Source organism: Carettochelys insculpta, chromosome 14 (assembly GCF_033958435.1).
Source record: "Carettochelys insculpta isolate YL-2023 chromosome 14, ASM3395843v1, whole genome shotgun sequence".
NCBI lineage: Eukaryota > Metazoa > Chordata > Testudines > Carettochelyidae > Carettochelys > Carettochelys insculpta.
In genome coordinates, this window is record NC_134150.1 from 13834166 (window position 1) to 13858021 (window position 23856).

At 39.4% G+C, this 23856-nt stretch overlaps 1 protein-coding gene across 4 annotated transcripts in view; it reads left to right on the forward strand.

Annotated features, from left to right (window-relative positions):
• The first annotated feature begins 248 nt into the window (after positions 1–248).
• TOX3 (TOX high mobility group box family member 3) overlaps positions 249–23856 on the forward strand; it is a 97442-nt gene continuing 73834 nt past the window's right edge. The window contains exon 1 of one of the 4 annotated variants that reach the window (XM_075008601.1): positions 249–734. In XM_075008601.1, the coding sequence (XP_074864702.1) occupies positions 633–734 (102 nt within the window). In that variant the 5' untranslated portion in view covers positions 249–632. Of the gene's footprint in view, positions 773–23856 lie in introns of all 4 variants that reach the window. The other 3 variants (XM_075008604.1, XM_075008602.1, XM_075008605.1) reach the window with 3 other exon arrangements.

A 23856-nucleotide genomic window follows, 5' to 3' on the forward strand; every position in this document is an offset into this window, starting at 1 on the left:
GAGCGCCAGCCGCGGGAGGGCGGGGCGCTCCACCAGCCGCCCTGACCCGTTGCTCCCGGGTCGCGCGGCCAGGCGGCGGCTCCGCGGCACTGTGCGCTCCAGGCAGCCTCCGCCCCCAGCGCTGCAGCTCCCGCCTGCCACGAGTAGGGGGCGCCTGGCGGGCAGCGGGGCAGCCTTTGTTCCCCTCCGCCTCGCGCCAGCCGGGCGGAGCTCGCGGCGCAGCACCCTCCAGCTCGGGCCGGGCGCCGCGGGGGAGAGGCAGCGCCGGTCGCGTGGCGCCTTTGTGTCCAGCTGCTCCCGCAGGCAGCGGCACAGGCTGCGGCTTGGCAGCGCGCTCTTACCAAGCCAGCGCCCGGCCCGGCCGCGGCGAGGCGCCCACCTGGGCTGCTCCGCCCCCCGCTCCCCGCCGTGTTTACCTGCCCTTCTCCGCCGCCTCTTTCTTCTCTCGGCCCCTTCCCTTGTCCTCCCTCCTCCTCCCCCTCCCGCCTCCAAAGAAGCGTCGCTCCCTCGCCAGCTCCAGCAACTTGGTCCTTCCCCCGAAGCAGAGACCCGGGGAAGGGACGTGACGGTGGATCTATTACAACCTCCCAGCGCTTCCTCCAAGGGCCCTTCTCGGACCCCAGCCCCCCAGAATGGATGTAAGATTTTACCCCGCCGCGGCTGGCAGCTCTCTGCCCGGAGACCCGTCCAATCTGGATTTTGCCCAGTGTTTGGGTTACTACAGCTACAACAAGGTGACCGTTGCTAATCTTACTCCTCGTTCTCCCGTTCCGTACGTACTAGAGCTTGTGTGCCGGGGGGTGGGGGGAGCGATCGGGAGGTGGGAGTTTTAAGGACTGGGTTAAACTTACATTTCGAAATCGCAGCATGGGACCCAGCGTCCTTTCCAAGTTTCCCCTCGGCGTGCCTGGATGGAGGCAGCCGCGGGCATTTTTGCTCTCGGAGGCTATCTCCATCTCCCCCCGGCCGAAAGGCACAGCTTTGTCACGTTGCGTTGCCAGCTGTAAACACAAACGTGTTACGCGATGGAGCTGTTCAAAGGGTTGCCGCTGGTCGCACGGGAGAGCTCCTGAGGAAGCCCGTGTTTTCATCCGGTCCGAGCGCTTGTGCAGTGGTTTTAAATATAACTTTTAAGGTGGGCTCTCTTCTTCCCCGCATGTGGGGAACAATGGGCAGCTTCTGAGTCCATAGCAGCGGAGTGGGATTTCTCTCCAGGAGCCAGCCCTGCAGAAGTTTTTCGCGGGCGGACCCACTTCTGCTCCCAGTGTTATATTATAGCAGAGTTGTGATGGAAGAGGTGCATCTCTGTTGTGATGGAAGGAAAAGGCTTATTCTAATAACTCATTCTGTTCTTTGGCGTTATTTCAGAGGAGTATTAGCGCGTCTCGAACTAAAGTGGAGGATTATCTAGACGCTTATGTATTAATGCTAATTTTAAAAAGGAATAAACATATAAATTTGATTTGGAGACTGTCAGAGAAGTTGCCCTACTGCTTACTCTATTTGTTTTTCACACCTTTCTTGTGGTTTGTGTGGATTTCAGAACAGATGTTGCTAGTTAGAAGGAGTATGTTCCCCAGTGGCTCAGTTTCTTTGCAAAATATGTGTTTAAGAAATATCAGGATAGCTTGTTTCACATATTAGCAAAATCTGGAAAACGCAAACTTCAGAATGACACTGTGACTCATGCTATTTTGAAAAAGACTTAGCTGTTTGCACTGCAATGTGTCAATAGCACATTCAGCTATTAGCACTGGGCCCTCTCACATGCACATAAAGGTCCCTTTCACACTGTGTTTTTGCTGGTGCTGTGTTTGCCCAACCTCTGGGGCCTTTTGTGAGGCACTCCATGAGGTGTTGGGGAAAGCAAGGGTGCTGTTCCGCATGTTAACTTACATTAACTTTGGTTCTCCTATCCTTTGTGAATGCCTAGGTAAAGTCTGAGGAAACACAGAGCTTACTGTAAGAGGGAGAAATAATTTGGGATCAAAATAAATGGATGGCACGATATCTGAGAAGGAAGAAACTTTCTCATGAAAAAAGGACAAAGTGGATCTCACAAGTGTACTTTTCTGTTTTTGTTTAAAATGATTCTGATTTTAACTGCTGCAATGTTCAAGCTTGTTAGTGCTCTTCTGGGATCTGCTTTGCTATTGAAAACATACAGATATACTTGGACATGTAGAACGGACTTCCCGGGGAATGTATGCGACTCACACATTGCGCATGCGCTCAGTGAATACAACACAGAGGCTATTAGCATGCTGCTTTGTTAATAGTTCATATTAAAAGAAAAGAAGGATAACATGAATTGAAGATGGAGTCTCAAGCTTTAAACGCAGTTACAGCACGTGCTAAAATGCCTAGTAAATATGCACCGTTTTTGGTACGCCAACTAATTTTGAAAACCTGCATCATTTATTTAGCCTGAATGTATTTATTCATTAATATTTTATTGTGTTATACACATTGCATACTTATTTCAAGAGCCACTGCTGTCCAGTGTATAAATTCTTTTTGAGCCAGTTATTCTCATGTCCAAAATCTTGCATCTAAACCAGAATTTTGTAAGTGCACATGCCCATAAAGTTCACATTGAAAATCACCATACTGTATACTTTTTCATTGTCGGCAGGAGAGGAAGGAGAGCACATAGGCAACAAACCTTAGAAGTTACCAACTTCTTGACCTGTAGGCTTTTTGGAAAATCTCATATAAGTTTTATTTTTCTGTGCCTGTTAGCACAGTTTTGATAAAGACTAGTAGGCCAGCCTTCAGTTTATAGCAGAAGACACTTTTATGGTCAGAGGAGAATTTGTAAAGGAGCTATCTTTTGCGAGTTGCTACACATAATTCTTTGCATGGCAAGACCCTGATCTTCAGTGGCTGTGTTCACCCACAATTCCTAGTGATGTTATTGTGGTTGGTAGGTATCATTTCCCATTATGGTCAGTTGGAAAGCAACATCATGCTGTGCAGGTGTTTCAAGAATAGAAGGGCAATCTGTGATTCAGTTTCTGGAAGGGGAAGCTCCTGTTCTATAGTGAGTTAGATTTGACTTCCACTTATAATAAATAGTACACCTAATCTTTACTATTACTTGCCTTCATGGAAAATATAGCCCCCCCACCCCCATTTAAAACAGTGTTTACAAAGGATGTTTTGAAGGCTTTTTTTTTTAAAGATATTCTTAGGCAAAGTAAACTACTTTAGTCACAGGGCTGAAATGAAAGCATAGAACTCAAGGTGAAATGGTGGCACCAATGAAGTCTGTAAGCCTCCCATTGACTTACAGTGTGGCCAGGATTTCACCCCAGATCTTTAGGTACCCAGCGGAGTTCTCTGTTCACTTGACCATGCTGCGTCCTTGTTGCAATCTGCATTCCTATTCTTCCTGGAATGTGCGTTACCTGTGACAATTGAATTACTGGGGGGAAAGAAGTGTGCTATTAATAAGTAAAATTTATTTCATGTTGGAATATATCACTACATAAACAGAACAGTTTCTTAGAAAACATTGCCAGCATGATTAAAAAGTGTAGTTAACAATTGATGAGTCAGCCACTGCAAATTAACTGTTGAGTTTTGGTGTCTAAAAATTGCAGTACAAAGACTGATTCATGTTGGGTAAATACACTATAATCATTGGAACAGAATGCTCACTCTAATAGTCTGCTCCTCCCTCACAATTTCCACTTATGGGACAATCTCCCTGTCATTCCTCTTGAGGCCATGTGGCCCTGCCTACTCCTAAAGAGAGCTCAGGCATAAATGATGCAACCCAACCCTTTGCTCGCATGTATGCAATACACAAGAAGGTAACTTGATTTCTTACACCAGAACAGCCTTTAAAAAGTTGTTGCTACTTAAGCTTTATGCCACATTGTTGGCTGTTCAGTGCGGTGGTAATTTATTCCAAGACGTAGCACCTTGGTTTTGAAGAATATTAGTTATGGAAATCAGGCTCCAATCCAGCAGTGTATTTCAGCACAAGTTTAACTCCAAGTACATTATACAATATTCCAAGTGTTGTTTGTACACTTCCTAGCAAAACAGAATCTAATCTAAAAACGTCTAGAAGCTTCCATAATACAAACATTTTGCTCCAAAGGGTTTACAGAATAAATAGATAAAGGGTGATAGGTGAATCAGAGGCACAAAAAGGTTAAGTAATTTGTCTCAGGTTACCAGCACAACCGGGAAAAGAATCAAGAACTTAGTCCAGTGCCTTATTGGTTCCATGATGGATTTCATTGACTTTAATGTAACTTATTTACATACTTAAAGTGAAACGTGCTTACATGTTTTACAGGAGCGGGCCAGTCATTCATAAATTTTCCGTACTGGTGTGGAAGTAGTTGGATAATCAAAGGGTACAACCTGGCTCTCTCTATGTTATGACTGATGGTGGCTCCCAAGGGTGAGACTCATCTCTGATTGGCAGAATTGTGTAAGGAGACAGCAGTATGCCTCTTACTAATCCTGGCCTCATATTTATGTGGGCTACAAAATTCACCATAAAATAGTTGTAAAAATATTACAAAAAGTTGAAAGAGACCAGCTGTTACACCGTCTGCTTCTCTTGTGCTCCCTTTTATGGTTCTGCTGATAGAAAGTAATTTCGGACATTGGTTATAGAGTAATTTTTTTTTCTAAATAAACATTTTCCAGTTATTGAGTAGATTACATGCCTGGAGCTGAAAATATTTATGGAACTACCATTTGTCACATAGAATAAGGAAGCTTGCATGGCAGCTGAAATTCTCATGGTGCTTTTGAAAAAAGAAAGAAAAGATGAAAAAACAAAGCAAAACAAAAACCTCACAGCCTGGTGCTGAAGGAATTATAGTGTAACTGAACAAAATTTGCTGCATTATTTAACAGTTTGCATTTTTATTGAAATATAGTGTATTCATTCCATCCAGACATTCTTGAAGGTCAAAAATTTTCAAATTTGGGTCCTTAATTTGGGTATGAAAATCCATATTTTGAAGCTAAAGTTTGACATTTTGGAGGAAATATTTTGTATCTTATGGCTTTCACAATGGGCTTATCCTATATTTTAATAGAGTTAGAGAGTAGTCTGGAATAGCTTGGGTCATGGGGAGCCTTTAGTCTGGCTGTACAGTAGTGACATAAAGGAAAACTTTTGTTTCTTTTTGGTGGCTGAAGATCCCAGACACAAACTGAATGCCTGAAGACCTATATGCAGCAGTGTGCCTTTTCAGACAGAAATATCAGTCATGCTTAGGCTGATTATTTAAGCATAGGTTTCCCCACATAACCCAAAATAATTCAGCATAAAGAGAATGGTTATGAAATGAAGAAAGTCCAAATTAAAGGTCTGTTATCTCTAACTATGTCAACTCTTTCTGGATTGCCATTTTATGCCCAGTGATTCTGTCCAAATGGTAACACACCCCTCAACATTTCAGCATTGCACAGGCAACTTCAGTGAGGAACCAGAGAATAGTGCAAAATGGTCCCTCTGACATCTGAGGACTATCAAGTTTCCATCTAGATTCTCTTTGTTCCAAAGGGAAATGAATTCTGGTATCACTGAAATACCTTTGTGAAACCATTGTGCTTACTAATACAGGTTTCATGAAGAACAGTGAAAATCCAAAGTAGGATAAAAATTACAGTTTGTAGAATATCTTTCTGAGAATGATCTACAGCTTTTCATGATTGAGCCTTCTTCAATAGCTAGCTTCAAAAACAAGCCCCCTTATATGCCAAAGGCAGCAACTTTACAAAAGGACTGTGTTGTTTCGAAGGAGCCTGTGCACAGTGGTGACACTAATTGATTGTGCAGTGTATAACTTTTGTTCAAATAATACAACTTCTGTATTGCATAAACCATTTGTTCATAAAACACAGTGAGAAGTTGGTTTCAAAAACAGTTAACAGAAGCTGTTTTCTCATGACGATTTGTCAACAAGTTTCATTACAACTAATTATCATTTAATCGCTAAGCACTATTAATAAAGTACAGTAGTGTAAGAAAAATCAAGTGCTGTAGTTTATTGTTAAAGGTTTTCTGCAGTATGTTTTAGTATGCCATATGGAAGACCCAAACAGATCTTTTTTTAAATTATGAAGAGATAGTTTGTAACAAGTTCATTCTCTTGAAAATAAATGAGGATTATTTTTAAATGACCTTTTGAGACCTGTTCTCGTAAGATTGCTTACTTTAAATAGTGTTATTTGGTATACAATTTTTGCATTCAGTTCTGTTTGGGAAGTGATGAGATCTTTTGATAGCTATATTAAAGTACTAATAACATGCTACTGCCAGCACTTGTGTTTGTGAGTAACTTTTTGTAGATTGTAAACTCTACCATTTGCAGTAACCTCTGAGGTGTGAGTATCCACGTTAAAAACTGATTAGTCAACCAACCACACACCTCATTTGGAACCAGAAATACCAGTCAGGCAGTAGCAGGGATCCCAGTGGTCGGCGAACTGGAGGGAGTGGTGTGGGGCAGAGGGGAAGGAGCAAACACAGTACAGTACTCTAAGTGGAAACTGCTAGAAAGAGAGAGAGAAGGTAGCATTTTCATGTATAGTAAAGTTTAAAAGCTGTATTGTCAATGTTCAGTTGTAAGCTTTGGAAAGAACATAGTTGCCCTTTAGTTGGTTCTTAGTGCAATGTAAATATTACAATTATTATTGATCTGAAGTGCTGCTGTAGCCTTGCTGGTCCAGGATATGAGACAGGCAAGATCCGATGAGGTAATATATCTAAGAGGACCAGTTTCTCCCAGTGGAAGGGAAAAGCGTCACAGCTCTTACTCAGACCTTGTCTCACCTATAATTACTAATAATGGATTTCAGTAGTTTCACTGAATTAAGCGGCATACAAAAACACTTAAATTACGTGGGCATAAAATAGATAATTCAGTGGAATTACTGAAGGGCTTAAATATTTGCTGAATCAAGATATCAAGAGAATGATCCGCCTTTTTGATCTGTAGACTCATATTGCTGCTTACAGCATGATGTAAAATTTGGTAATGCAATGGTAATATGCAGCCAACTATCTAATGGCAAGGCTGAGTACTCCGACGGTTGAAACTCTTATATCAGTGTTCTGGTACCCAACCTCCCTTACATATTGACAGAGTTTCAGTCATCCTACTGCAAGGGTTCTTAAACTTCATTGCACCTGGGCCCTTTTTGACAACAACATTTACTTTATAACTCCAGGAAGAATGGATGCATGAGCCCAGTCTCCTGAATGGAAGGACCAAAGCTAAAGACCAAGGGCTTTAATCCCAGGCCTGTAACTTGAGCCGTAATGCCCGGGGCTGAAGGTCCAGATTGTGCAGCGTGATCTTCTTCCCCAGACCTGAGCATGTCTAAGCCAGCTCTGTGACCCCATTAAAATGGGATCACAACCCACTTGGAGAACTGCTGGCTTACTATCTTGGAGATGATTTGAGAACCTCATGGAGGAAAATTAATCAGAAATGTAGGTAGCAAAGTCACACAAGAATCTACTGGTCTCTACTATTTTGCTACTTCAAGATAAAGCTTTTGATGAGATCATGGTTGACATCTTCTTATTAAATATATTTTTATAGCAAAGTTACTATTTCATGTTTGTTTCCTAGTATTCTAGTACCTATCAACCCAAATCCAAACACTATTTTGTGTGTGTTTTCTCTGCTTGCAATGAAAACAACATATTGAAAAATACAGAAATTGAATGCAAATATTCAACTTGTATGAACAAAGAGAGGGAAATGCTTTGTTCTAGAATTACTCCTCAGATATGCAGATTGCATATTGAGATAGATGGTGTATTTGACAGCACTTGAAACGTATAAAGTCATTTTCATTGTTTCACTTGCATAGTCAGTTAACTGGCTTGCTTTTCTTTATAAACAGCATGGGAGCAGAAACGCCCTTATAAAATTTAATAATTTATCCTCCTCCTTCTCTCAAAAATTAACACACTATTAGGAGGTGCTCTGTCAAAAACAGGAATGTTTTGAAATTGTTCAGTTTAAAATCAGGTTGGCAGAGTCCCTCAAAGCTGATGCAGGTCTATTGGGTAAAAATTAAGGATATTTTTCATTTTTTTTTTCCACTAGGGCTTTTGTTTTTTTAACTTTGAATCAGACCTCAGTGGGTATAAAGAATGTGGGAATCATTTTATTGACTTGCATGGGCATTAGAGAAACCTGTTCTTGGTGTTTTATGGGAAAAATAATTTGCAACTCAGATTCCGCTTTGCAAAACCACACATATTTTCTCAATGTGTGGGTCATTGTGACCCCTTATTATTCTTCCTGGCCACAAGTTTGCAGCAGGAATACACAAGAGATGAATCTGGTGGAGAAGAGATGGATGTGCCTTACACAGAAGGTAAAGAGTATGTTTGTGTGTTGTTGGACAGCAGCTGGAGGAAGGGTTTTAGTTCTTTCTAGCTATTCTGTATATTGCAACTCTTTTTGTTTGGATGTTATCAAATGCTGGTCCTGAAAGCCTCTTTGGACAGGCAATTGTGCATCTCTTCTTTCCCTTTCTCCTCATTAATGTATAAAAGGAATGATTTGGGCCTCAACACCTTTACACCTGCATTTCCTTTTCTTCAGCAAAAGATACCTCATTACTACGGCAGCTTAATGGAAAACCCACCTATATAGACATACATGTGTAAATTAAATCCAGAAGCTCATATTATGTATTATGGGATCAATTGTCTTTCACAGTTTTATAGGAAAAGTCATTCAGTTTTTTGGGTGTAAGGGCCTTACTGTTTTTCTCTCTTCTTATGGGTTGAGCTTTTGTGGATGTCTCATAGTCACTAAAGTAAAACGATAGTAAAGTTTACATGTAACTTTCAGTTTAAAAGCTACTTTCAAGCCGAGTTTGCAAATCCTTTTTTGTTGATTGTTGTTGCAGTTAAACTGCTTTTACTATTAAACAGACTCTTCCCGTAGTAAAAAAGAACAGCTGTTCTCATTTGTAATTCATCTCATGATGCTGAAATTTGAAGGGTTTTGTTTAACATGGAAAAAAGGGCAGTAGCTAAAAAAAGAGAGTGAATGAGAGATGGAGGTTAGCAAACATTTGAAAACTGGATACCTGAAGTTAGGCATCTGAATCCATATTTAAACTCTGCAAGTACTTCCACATATGAACAACTTTGCATGCATGAGTAATTCCATTAAGTTCAAAGAGATGACTTGCATGTGTAGTCAGTCACATATATAAGTGTTTGTAAGAACATTGAGGCCTGTTTTAATACCCAAAATTGATGCAGATATCTCATTTTAATGTGAAAAATTGGGTGATAATTGTGCAAAAATTGACAGAGAGGCACAGGAGAGCTACTTTCAAAGCAGAAGATAGTTATCTCATGACTGAGCTCTTTTATAGGCATTCTATTTATAGTTATCATGCTGCTTTTATAAATAGCTGCATTTCAGATGGTTTAGGAAATTGGCATTCTCTGGCTTATTCTTAAAACCACATTTGAGAAATTATGCTTTTATTCATAAGCTGGTTTCTGATTGGCAGAGTTTTGCCTTTTTTAGCAATTTCAGTTGGCAGAATGAACAGTATTGAATTTAATTAATTTAATTGGAACTTGATATTCAGTGTGCTTTAGAAAATAATTTTTGCAAGAGTAACTTTGTGAGGCTTTGAACCTACAAGCATAAAGTTGTAATGCTACTGCTGCTACTGCTATTACTACTAATAGACAAGCAACTATGTACTAAATAGATGTAAATTTACTGATAGGCAACTCTGAGGTTGTGGTTTCTTACTACAGCCCAAGATGGAGTTTTCTATGCATTGTTTAAGATCGTTAGAAACACTTCAGTCTTACATGTAAATAGTTTCAAGTCAACATCTGTCATAGACACGTGCACTTAAGCCGTGGTTGCTTCAGAATGCATTGCAAACATGTATGAGAGCACAATTTGGGCCTACAACGTGAAATAATTATGTTGCATATCGTCATGGATCTCAGTGGAAAATAATCTCTCTACTTGTGTGACTGTGAAGTCTGTGGCTTCCTAAGAATTTGCAAAACTATATAGAATATGGTGAATTGGCTTGTGACCTTTTGCAAAGAACAATGTATGGCTTGTGTTGTAAGCTTTTTTATTTTTTTTAAACGAAGTCATGCAGCCTGTACTCCTGTTTTCCTTTCTACCCAGTTTTTTTTTGAGACGCACAGTTTAAGGCACCCTTTTTCTGCCACAATGATGATGAGGCTTTAGTGAATTGAAAGTTAGGCCCAAGAAGTATGCATATCAGGCATATAAGGACATATAGACGAATTACGCCTTACTCAGATGCTGCAATCTGACATCCTAGCCTGCACAGAGGCTTGAATGGTTGGTTTTTTGATTGAGATCTACCTGTTGTTTTGTGGCATAAAGTATACAACAGGTAACTTACTTCCTCTGTTCTGAGAATGGGCCACATCCTCTGTGACTGAACTGACCTTGTCAACCCTGGCCCTCCTCTTGACTGGGACTCCCTCCTTTTCATGAGCCCATATATTTAAACCGTCCTCTGGAACCCCCTCTCATACATCTGATGAGGCGGGTCTGTGCCCACAAAAGCTTATGCTCCAAAATATCTGTTAGTCTATAAGGTGCCACAGGACTTCTTGTTGTTTTATTCTGCTATCTTTGCCTTTAGATTTCAGTATTTGAAAAGCAAGTATCAGAGTAGCTGGCCTGTATTACTTGTGGAAGATGTTTAGAAAGCAAAAATCTATAGGTTGTTGTATATACATATAAAATTGTTACTCTAGGGACTCAGAAGATACTTCCCTACATAATTATATATTCTTCATGTGCAACTTTGGAACATTCTGCTGTAACAGACTTTTATAAGTGGTATATAAGCAGATAGAATAGGGTTGACAGATATCCCACAATGTGCGGGATGGTCCCAAATTTCCGTGAAAAGTTCTGCATCCCTCATGTATGCAAAAATATTCCACAGTGACATTTTGGCCTAAATCCAGGACTGTGGGAATTGTCATGGAAATTGCCATCCATGGCTGGGGCTGCCGGTGGCACTCTGTGCCCCAAATGGCTCCCAGTCACAGAACCCCAGCTGAGGCGCAGAGCCCCGCTGGCAGCCCTGGTCACAGGAACCCTGGCTGGGGGGCAGCTGGGAGCCCATATAGGGGAAAGAGGAACCCTGGCAGCCCTGCAACTGAGAGCTGGGTGGGCCTTGGAGCCCTGTTGGCAGCCCCTGAGCGGATCGATCTTCTGTGGTAGTGTGTTCTAGCCTAAGTTCCAATTGCATAAGTGGATTACTGGTGGTACAACATAGTGCAGAAAGCCTTTACCTACATTACTATATTCATATCTTTAGTCAATAGGAGATTTGCTTGAGTGTAGATCACAGAATCTGGTGCTTTAACACTTGTGTTGATGATACGTGAACAAGAAAATATTCCATCTCCCTCACTTTGTAGATGTGTTGACTCTGTAGGACTAATTGCAATAAAATGTAATAAACTTTCTGTTCAGAAAGAGCTTGCACCCATGACTTGTACATAGGAATGAGAATTGTTGAGTCAGAAAATGACTCTTTAGATACCAACAAAACAAAGCAGCAGTTAGTCTGTTGGAGTACAGACTAATATGGCTACCTCTTGGTCTCTTTTTATATAGTCACTCTTTAAAATTTAATCCATGCTTAAGGGTCTGACTCGGTTGAAATGAGATTTCACAAAATCAGTAATAGGATACTTTTTGTTGTGAAAGATCAGTACTCCTTTCTTGTCTTGTCTAGAGTCAGTTGGATTTCGTATAGCGTGCTTTTGGTCCTAGTCTCCTGCATACCATCTGTATATAACTTTATGGTCCTCATGCTTGCTATTTCTGCATCACATTTCAAGTTGCTTGGCAGTATGCCTATGCAGAATTATTTCTAAATAGAAGTTTTTCAAAGTTATCTTATCCTGAGAAAGGAGCAGTATGGTTTGTGATGATAAAGAGCTTGATTCAGATGATGATGATGTGTGAGCTTTGTGCTATTTTAGATTTTATTCTCCTACAGAGTTTCTGTGACTCAAACAACTAATAATAAGTTAAATAAAAAAATAAGAGTCTAGAAATTACAAAAATGTAAGAGAAATGGACTCATATTTTTCCTTCATTATGAAGGGTTTTGGTAGCTAACAAGAGAGCTCGTGTTCGTAGCTTTTCTCTATTACCTTATTTATCAAAGTTTTTAACATGAATGCTGCATTAACATCTTTGAATTTAGGAACATGAAGAAGATTTCAGATAATGCATCTTTGATGGATGGTGGTGAGCAAACGGGAGGAAGCTGTTCCTCCCTCTGTTCTAACTACAGAAGTTTTTCTCTTGGACAAAAGCTCTTCTCTTAGAAGTTCTTATTCAGAAAACGAGGATTATGATTCTTCTACACATTTAACCTAGTCCTGGACTTTCTGCTGAAATTTGTCAGAAACGTATGTAACTCCATTTTCTCAACCTCTGGTTTTCAAAGTCATCGAAGGGCAGGAAAAACTGGATGACATCATGATCCTATTCATAGTTCTCTGATGGAGAATCTGTAGCAGACTGAAGAGAGAAATAGTTATCATACATTGATGCTTTAATCGAAGATTCACAAACTATTTGCTGAAAAAGTAAACTGCAGGAATGTCAGATGTCCCAGGCTGTGGAGACCTGGCTTTAGTGCCTCAGTTCTTAGACATCCATGGCCTAGTTAAAGCACCAACTTAAATACAACAGCCACTACGTGCAATGGCTCAGTCTTACCATCAGCAGTGGCATATCTGCTTGCTAATGAAAATGGACTATCCAGCCAAAAACTAAATCTTAGGACCTGCATTCTTACTTTATGAAGCAGCAACCATCATTTTCTTCTACACCAAAAAACAAACACAAACACAAACACAAACAAACCACAACAACCAAAACCAAACAAAACAACAACAACAACCACCACCACCACCACACAGAATTGCTTCATATGCCATGTCCTTGCACTCCAGGGTGTTCTGAGGTCCACCAGAAAGGGTGGGCTAATCTGTTAGGAGCTAGTGAGGGTATATCTCTTTTGGCAAAGCAAAGCATAAGTGGGACAATAATTCAGAACCTCCAGCAGAAGGGTTTTAGAAGCATCCATCAACCTTTAGAGTAGAATTTCAAATAAATTGGTTTTAGAGGGCAGTCACTATATGGAGAAGTACTGCTGTCATAGAGCTGGAAGGGACCTTCAGAGGTTGTTGAATCTACTCACCTGCCCTCTTGGTAGAACCTATCACCATCCCCCCTCTGATACTTTTTTTTAATCTATTTGCTTGAGATCCCTAAATGGCCCCCTCAAGAATTGCGCTCACAGCAGTGGGGTTTAGCAGGCCAATGCTCAAACCACTGAGCTATCCTCCCACTGGCTAATGAAGGCAGGAGCCAATCTTTCTGCAGACTTCTGTGTCAGTCAGTAGTTTCCCAGAAATAGTATATTTAATTTATACTGATTCCAAACCTGCTTAGCCCCTTCCCTCTTCTATGTTATGAATTATGTACAGAGATGGATGATGTCAAGCCTGCTAAATAACCTCCTTGATGTCTCAGAAGAGAAACCAGTCTCTCTTCTGGAAGCATGCTCAATCATGTACTTTATTTTGCCATCTTTAAAGAATAACAGAAGGTTAAAAGGCCAATTGTGGATCAAATGAATGACTCATTTTGTAGTGAAAAAATGATTTTGAATGGAAACTACAAGGATTGTGCTGTGGCTGATCATCAGGCATTCCTGGACTTAGAGAGACCGCATTAAAAACGCCTTGTTTTTCTTTCTTTGAGACATACTTATCTATAATGCTATTCTCTCTACAATGAAATTAGAATTGTCTTGTAGGAGGGAGTATACAGGAGCCTAAAACAGATGAGAAGATTTTTTCTTCTTACATTAGATTGTTACTGTTGCTGCTTCTTCTGGGTGTTGGGCAGATCTTCATCTAGTGCAAATTATCATAGCTCAGAGTGGTTTGATGGTTTACATCAACTTAGGATATGACTCGTGGGAGTTGAAGTGCTTGTTGGCTCAGGAGTGTTGATTCCTTTTAGAGATGTTTATAAATCAGTAACCTCAATTTCAAGGCGTTGGAAGTGTTCATGGCTTTTTGGGGTATGCCCTTAAAAATTAAGCCCTCATTCACTTGGGCAGTGCAAAAGAATAGATATCTCGTCACAGAGGTATGTAAGTTCAGTTGTCCTTGGACCTGTTTTTGTCTAAAGTCAATAACAAACTACTGTGTTGGGTGTCTTTTCTTTTTTCTTAGTCCAACGGCCTAGGCGTACCTTACTTCAGGTCCTGCTAATATAAAAAAGTGCTTTGCAAGATGGAGAAGGGCCTAGCTATAAGCATTCTAGGAAGTCTACCCTGCCTACTGCAGTCCAGGTTTGATCCTGTGCAATTTTCAGGAAAATAGTTGTACCTCTTTTTCTGTTTGGTTTGAAAGTTAGGTATCTAAATCTACCCTGACCATTGACGTGGGTAGTTTGCTTGTGGCAGAGACAGGTAAAATGCTGTTTTGCTTAGCAAATTAGTCCACAATTTCTATTTATAATCTAGTCACTGATATTTTTATTAAAGGCAAACAGCATTGTGGATGGTAACATATATATTCATATATAGAAGTAATACAGTATGTCAGAGCAAAAGAATTACAACAGAGTTGAGTCAATATAAGGGCATTGTTACAGAAGTTATACTGGGGGTACATTTAGAACAATTTAATTCCACTATGACCATCAATCCTCAAAAAGTCCATTTACTAATCTGATTCAGTCATAAATTGTTCCATATCTGTTAATGCTTTCATCCTTGTCATCCTCATATGTATAGTAGGTATTTGTTTTTGCAACCATAGTGATTAAGTGCAATTTTTGGCTTCAGTTACAAGGATTCTTTCATCTTTGTTTAACTTCAGTAAATCAGGAGATTGCCTTAACACCATAATTAATGAAATCTGGAGATCCTTGAAATGGATGTTGTATCTGTTGTCTAACAGCAGATTGGAAGTCTTCCAGTTTGGGAGATTTCTGGAAGAGAGATAAATGATCATTCATAAAATGACACTCTCAACTAGAATTCAGTTGTGAATTTTGCTTCTATTTTCTGTTTTTAAAACTAGTAGCACTAAAATATCTAAAAATAATTTCCCAACTACCACAAAGACGGGGGAAGTTATATACCCTTCATATCTATTTATATTATATCCTCTCAGATATGTTGATCTGTTTAGTTTCCTAAACTCGTGTGATATTGCCAGTATTTCACTCTAATTCCATAGAAAAATGTGGAGTGGTGAAATTATTTATTTATTTATTTAGTTAGTTAAATCAGAGATCAGATTATTGTGTAATTTCCCAATATAATACTCTGTTTTGAAGATCGCTAGATTAAGGCCAGGTCTACACTAGGAGGTAGGATGGATTTTAGATACACAAATCCAACTACACAACTTGCATAGCTAGAGTCGACTTATCTAAAATTGACTTTTGCCTCCGTCTAGACAGTGGGAGGTTGGCAGAAGAAACTCTCCTGTCAGCTTTCTTCACTCCTCATGACTGGCGGGAACACTGGGGTCAGCGACGGCACCATGACAATTCAATTTAGCATATCTCCACTAGGCATGCTTAAATCTGACCCTGGAAGATTGACCACCAGCATGTCAATGTTCCCATAAGTGTAGATGTATTCTAAGATCCCTCCTTTTCATTTAAAAAGGGCTCAGCACACATATCCTCCCCACCACTTTCCAGTACTAAAAAGTTCACTTCTGCCACAAGTCTAAGGGCAGTAAGGGGAACTAAAGAAAACATTAGTGAAAAGAAAAACTATCATGATGTGTATATACATCACTAAGTAACTACATGGTAGTATGATTGTCAGCCCGCTTTTTCACTCTTATTCTACCTCCCCCCCTTGACTGTTTGAGCCTCATTTGTTGTGCAAGATGGTTGTAGAGTTCTTTGGGGCCTTTATTTGCTTTTAATATTCTGTCATCATTGTCATCATCGTTGTTGTTGTATTATGAATTCAGAGGGAATTCCCCAAAATGTAAAATGGAAAAGTTCTATTTAAGCACCAATTGCCATTAGTATTTATTCAGAAAGGCTTGGACTAAGTCTAGTAATTTCAGAATCCAGATCTCTTCTTTAGAGCTGTGTAGGGGGAAATTATCTGGTCACTAGATGGAATTTCATTTGCTTGTGATCTCTTCATTGAGAGTGTGGTTGAGTTTATTGTTGAAAAACTTTGATTCTAAGAAGACTGATAACATCCAAAGGGTGCTAAATGGGATATATAGGGTTTTTTTTCTGAGTTTCACTTGAACCAAGAGATATCTTTCCATAGTTTTTACTTGCATGTTGCTAACAATAGGATTGTGTTTGCTACTCCTTGTATGTCAGTGAGATGATATGTATTGAGATGGGGTAGAGAATAAGAATGAAGAATGTCAAATCACCTGTTTATCCTATGAAGGGACACAAAAATGGAATAGTAATGTCCAACTTTATAATTATCAGATGAATTAATGGAGGGATTTTTGGAGGCAAGCTTCCAAAAAGTATTTCTGGCCTTATGATCAAAGTACGTTCCACGAAGAAAGTAGCTTCCTCCTGGATGGAGACATGAGGTGAAGGAAATTTGCAAAATGCCCATTTGGCCAGCTCTATTTTGTTTTGCCTATGTGGTATAAATTCATTTCTTTCTCTCTCTCTTTCAAAGAGAGAGTGAGTGCATTTTGACATTTGGTGGTTGATCCATGAAAAGGAACTTATTGGCCATGTCTACGCTACAAAAATAACTTTGAAGTTGCTTACTTCAAAGTACAACTCTTCAAAGTAAAAGACTTTGAAGTTGAGCATCTGCACACACCCTACTTTGAAATAAACTTCGAAGCAGGGCATTACTCCATTCCCAGGAATGGAGTAAGGACTTCGAAGTTGTGCTTCCCACTTCAAAGTGAACTTTGAACTTCGAAGTAAGGGAAGAAGTGAGTAGACTCTCTGCAGGCTACTTCGAAGTAGTGCCCTAACTTTGAAGTTAGTTCCTAGTATAGACATACGCATTATGACTTAAATTCCAGGGAGATTTTCTTTTACTTCAAGTAGTACATAACTGTGTTTTCAAGCAGAATCCCTGGGATTCCAATCCCAACACTGCAGGTGTGTGTGTTTGTGTGATTTACCCAATTATTGTGTCTGCCTGCAACATATGGATTTGCTACACCAAGCTGGACATTTTTGACTCTGTAGTTGTGTGTTCAGCCATGACATCCTGAAAGCAATGACTTCAGTTTAACTCCACTTAGTTTTGCTGTAAGGAACTGCTATTTAGAGTCCATCAGCCTAGATTGGTTGCTCTAGCGGTGTAGAAAATAACAATGTAATGGCTGTTTATCTCCAGTACATTGATCTGGAACTTGCCACACTGATATTTGTAAACGATTTTATATATCTGAGAGTTAGGACTGCTGTTATCGTAAACAAGTTTTTATTTTTTTCTAATTCCTTGCTTTTCTTTAATGATTACAGTGTAGTAGCATTATGTTTTGATCCTATTTGGTCAGTTTTTATTACCTGTGAGTGTTGTAGAAATCTCATCGGGGGAAAAAGGTAGTTGAGACTTCGGGTATCAAACTTGTAGGCCAGTTCTTGTAGATTCTGCTACTTTTAACTCACACAGAAAGAAATGACAGTGTGCTAGTCAATGGGGCTGACAGCCATCACACGCCCTTGGGCAAGACGGGAGGCTGGGGGGCCTCTCTCTGTATGCCCAGAGGTGTGGGGCTAAAACAGTCAGCCCTTAGTGCTGCTAATACTGCAGAGTTGGGTCTCCTACACACCTCAGAGCCCCTTTCCCGTTCCCCCCTTTGGCAGGCCTGCTCTCAGTACAGACTTGGAGAGGCAGAAAGTGTCTTTATAAAAAAGAATTCTACTTTCCAAAGATAAAGGTAATGGAAAACAGGTCTCTTGATTAGAAAGATGTGACTTTTATAGTAGACACAAATCAATGCAAATTAATGCATTCTTCCTCTCCTCTTCCTCCTGTGTATGTCTGTCCACATTTTGAGTAGCATACAGATGGGATGATGTAACGCTACAGCAGTCTGTCGACAGAAGGTATTGTTGGAAGATATCATCTGACAAAACTTCTGTTGACAGATTGTGGCCACACATGAAAGCAGACCACTCTGTCACTCCACTGTCAACAGAGAGTGGCCGGATTGCCCAGCCACTCTCTCGACAGAATGGCCAACCGGATGCACACCAGACAGGGCTGCCTGGTAACTTAGAAGCCCTGTCTGTCAACAAAGGGTGCCCAGGAGCATCCACGTGTCTTTTTTGCCATCAGATTCCATCAAGAAAGGCAATCTGCCTCATGGGGGAGAGGTGGCAGAAGGCTGTTGACAAAAGTGCTGAGTTCTGTTGAAATTATGTCGCCAGGTTGCATTTGTAGTGTGAATGCTCTGCAAGTTTTGTCAACAAAACTCTGTAGTCTAGACGTAGCTATTTAGAAAGACAGCATAGAAGGGAGTTGATTTTGAAATGGGACACAGTTGTTTGGGTGATATATTTTTATACACCAGTGCCTCTTTGAAATTTCATTGCAGGACCTAAACTGCAGAAAGTGAAGGTCTACATTTTCTAAATTGACTAATGTATTTGAGTTCATCCTATTTGGATGCCAAATTTGAAGCACTTTCTAAGTTCTGAGAATCAACCCCTTAAGGTGTTTCTAGTTGGTTCTCAAAAATTGAAAAATTCAAAATCACAAAATGTTTCAGAAAATGTGAGCCCTGCAGTATTTTAATGAACTGGATGGATGGATACTCAATTAATAAAAACACTGATCAATAGAAAGAAAATCATCATCATGATGCTACAGCTCTGTCTAATCAAGAGAAGATCTTAACCACGTGATTCATGTTTAAACAGTAATTTGAACTTTGTGGCTTACAAAACTGATGTTTTGTTGTTATATGTATTTAGTCTAGCCAGATTTGAGAATGGTAAGATTAGCAGAAAGCATTCACAACTTCTATGTCTGTCATAGTAAATTTCATATCAGCTTCTTAATTCTTGTTAAAGAATTTTGTAATCACAGATATTATCAGATATAATTAGCTTTTCCAGCTTTACGCATGCAAATCACAGAAGTCCCAGAGAGAAGGAACCAGGACTCTTCATCTGACAAATATTTGGGGCTTTGTTTCCAGAAACAAAGTTTTAACTATTTTCCTTCTTCTCAGATAATATCACTCCTCCTTTCTCCTCCTTCTTGAAGAAGAAGCTCACTAAATAATGTTTCATGAAACAGAAGTACACCACTCACAAGCTCTGTTGGATTCCACTAGTTTATTAAATTTCACATCCCATACGATTTATTTTCCAGATGCACGCTTCAGAATAATGTATTTTTAATACTACATCCAGAATTCAACAGATTCATAATAACACATGACATCTTAATATTCATTGTGACATTCCATTGGTCATATCCAACTGGGCTAAACAGTTGTGTGTGCTATAAAAATGACATCTATTATACAAACAAGGATAATGCAAAAAGATACAAACAGTCCTGTAAATTTGTGATGATTGTTACAAATCTTGAATGTTGATTTTGAAGGAGAAGATATATGCTAATGTCAAGTTTATGCCTTCAGTTAATAGCCCTTTATTCCTTCAGGAAAAAAAAATCAAGCAGCTATGCTTTAAATGAATTTAATGAACTGCAAAGACTGACATTTTCACTATAAAAGTCACACTTCATTTAATGAAGTAGTTAAATATTGATGCTATATTGAAATACAGGCTGAATATAATGGCAATATGGTTTTCAAAATAGGCATTCAAGTCTTTTTGTTATATTGAACTGAGGAAAGGGAAGTACTGTTCAGCAGAATATCTTCATGAGAAACATAAAATGCAAAGTTGAAATAACATTAAGGTTGAAAGACATAAACTCATAAAAGCAAAGAAATTTAGTTAAGCCTTTCACTACGCACTTAACTCTGCCCCTTACTATTTAAGCTTTGCCGTGTTATATGAATGGATCCCTCATTATTCTTCAGTGTCTGCTTTGTCTTTGGATCTATAACAATTGCCAACACATTGCCTATGTCTACAGAGATCTTTCAAAATAAGCCCTTTTGGAAGATCTTTTCTGAAGGAACTTCTTTCAGAAGAGTTCGTCCACGTACAAAAAAGCAGATCAAAAGCGTGGTCTGCTCTTTTGAAAGAGAGTGTCCGCATAGTCCCTGCTCCTTCAAAAGAATGGGCCAGGGATCAAAAAATCTGGTGCCATGAGGACTGCTCTTTTGAAAGAAGGGCCCTGAGGAGCATCTGCACACATTTTCTTTTGAAAGAAGCTTTCAAAAGACAGCGTTCTTCCTGAAACAAGAGTGGTGGAGCTCTTTTGAAAGGAGTGCTGCATTCTTTTGGTTTACTTTTGAAAGAACACTTTTTGTGGTAGACACTCTGTGGGATCTTTCGAAAGAGCTCCCATCTTTCGAAAAATCTTTTGAAAAAATTTGCTAGTGTAGACACAGCCATTGTAACCTTGTAGTACAAATGGTACATAAAAAGATTAGCTATATATTTAATCCATGTCATTAAAATAAATGTTTCTCCTCATGTTGTATATATCTCATTGTTTGGTGTTATTTCAAATTTATTTATTAATGTTTAACTTTGTGACAATAGTCTTTTTCATGTTGACTATTATTATTGTGGCTATTAATGTAGACTTTCTGGTTTATCTTCACCTTTGTGTGTAGCCTTTCATCATCACGAGCTTGAGAATTTTGTAATGAAACAAATGAGGACAAAAGAAATCCCAGATGAAGAAGTATCATTGGCATGCTAAGTCAGCTCTGAAGACCTGGTACAGGGGTAGGGGGAGAGTGGGAAATGAATTTGCCATTGAATTCATTGGAAACATGACTGGGCCCACAATCAGAACATTTAAGATAAAATTTTGTTTTATCACATAAGCCATGACTCCACTGACTTCAATTTTCCAGTGTGGTAAAACACATGGGGTAGTCTTTGTGATTAGGATTACATCCTCTGAGATATATGGGTTTTAAGTGCAGTGTTGGCATATGCAGACCCTGTATGTTTGTGATAGTATCTAATGGTCATCATACTTTCCACTAGTGTGACTGTGTTATAGTGTCTTTGTTACTGCTAATGATGTTTTGCCATGCCGGTGGCTGAGAAGGGGAGTGGTTTCAGTCAGATTAGTGGACGTGGTCCTTTGTAAAGCAATATTGAAAATCTCTACAGTAGTCCCTTGAAATGCACAATTTCAAGTTGCACTTAGCTTGCATTAGGGACCCCTACGCAGCCCCAATTCAAACCCCACGCGGCCCTGGTTCACCGCCCTCCCCACCATATGGTTCTTGTTCAACCCCCGCAGGGCTGTGCGGCCCTGGCTCAGCTCCACCCCCTCAAACTGCCTGAAGCCCTAACCGACTCCAGGCTTAATGGCTTAATCCCCCTGCTCCCCTCCCATGGCCCCAACCCACCAACAGGCTTAACCTTGCCCAACTGCCTCCCCCATCCCCAGTACTTAACTTTCAAAAGGAGGTCCAGGTGCCCCTAGTGCTTCCCCCTCTGCAGAACATGTGTTCTGCTGGGGAAAAAATGCACCCCCTGACCTACGCAAAATTGGAATTATGTGAGGGTGTGTGGGACTGCAACCGTCACGTAACTCAAGAGACTACTGTACAATCCAGACTGTTATTAGAACGTGGGAGAATAAAATCTGAAACTAGAAATTGTTCTGGAGACCAAGAAGGAAATGCAAGGATACTGTATGATGACTATCACATATTCCTGCTATCCATTGTTCTCAGAAGGTAAACTATTGTGCGTGTTTGGTGCTGCAAATGGCTTTGTTTCAGTAATGCTAGCTCTCACCTGATCCTCTTCCCACTGAAGACAGTGGTAAGTTTTATGTTGCATTGAATTGAAAGGTAGTGGAAAGTGATCTCAAGTAAATTTTTGGGGTATGTTTGTCAATGTATGTCATTTTGAAATGAAAACACTTTAAAATGGTCACTATCTTATATATTATTATAATTATTCAGCAGTTGTATATTAGAATACTTATATTAAAACAACAATGCTGCTGATATCCTTAACAGTAGTACAGGAAAGAAAATGTTTTATTAAGTGCTAATTTAATTTGTTATTTAAGAAGTAGTAGCTTTGAACACATTAATCTTTTTTTCTTTTTAATTCAAGGTTGATGGTCTAGGACTTACACGTTGTGTCTCTGAACAGGGCACTCAATAACTATGCAAAATATCTATTTCTCCCAGGGGTATTTGAGCTGTGCTGTATTCTGATCCTTATTAAATTTAAACAGGATCAAATTCCTACAATTCTGGCAGAGATTTATTAAAATAGACTGAGTGGACAGCTTGTGGGAGTGCAGTGTACAGTAATAACATATGGCTTCTACCAGAGAATAGTAATTATTGAGAATCAAATAAATCTGTAGGAGGTTCAATATATATGGAGTAGATATCAAGAGTGGTTTCCTAAAACTGGACAGAAATACCATCTGAAGATGTGCTACTGTATGAACTAATGAACTTCATCCTTAAAAAACCTTGAACATTCGGTGGATATGTCATATTCCTTACCAGCAGATCTAATATTAAGAAAATCTTCAGAAAAGAGTAAGGTTAACACTTGTTCAGTGACATTACATATATTAACATTTAGCAATATCATCTGCATAAGCACCTGTTTCCTCACTTATCTCACAGTTTTATTAAATGTAAATTAAAACCACATGCTCAAGTTTTTGTTTTTGTTTTTTTTTTTGCAAATCCTGTTTCTTAAACAAAATCTTATTCCCTTTGGAAATGAAAATCCAAATAAATGATTGCAGCTTAATGAAAGAGAATTTTTTTTAAATAGCTCATATGGTTTAAATATTTTGTTCACTGTTCAGTAAAGTCCAACCTAAAATTAGATTTTTTTTTATTTAGATGAATGCCTGCAATTTGGCCACTGACATAAAAGTATGGACAAATTGTTATAGAGGAAGTGCGAATAATAAATATTAAATAATGGAATGTGTATAAGGACAATACTTCTAGATATTGTGGTAACAAAGTTTATTTTCTTGCATAGCTAATATCTTGGGAGTTTGGATTCATTCATAATGATAAAAAATCAATAAAAATAGGGAAAATCTTTTTCAATTAAAATTTATGTTTTTACTTTTAGTACTACAGTGAAACCCACATAAGTACCAAATTACATCATATTCATTTTCTGAGCTTCTGCAGCAGCTGAATGAATTGCAGTAAATATAAAGCGTAAAGTAAACAAAGACCAAGCCATTAGTGATAAATATCCATCGACTTCGTGGGCTTTGCATCCAGCCCGTATTCGGATCTCCAGAGAGGCCCCAGAAAGTTGTTTCGGTCTTGTTCAGTTGGGGATGCAAGATTTGAGTATCCTTAGCCAGAGAGCGAGGAGAAAGTGTAACCCAGGGACATGAGATTAATTTCAGCCATCAGCCTAGAATAACCTCCATTGAACTGTGGCTGCAAGAACCCCAGTTTTTCTCTCTGGTATGTCCCAGCAGCCTATGAAAATTGTACTGACTGGGGACTGCATAATGGCTTTCTTCCAAAATCATGAGCTGAAGCCTTGGTAATTTTGACGATATAATCAATTTGTAACAGATCATTGTCGAGGTCTTCAAAGGTGAGAGAACTTGCCTTTCAAGCTGCCTAAATGTTGATAGCACCAGAACTCATCTGTAGTGAAGGCCTGCAGGGGGTGTATG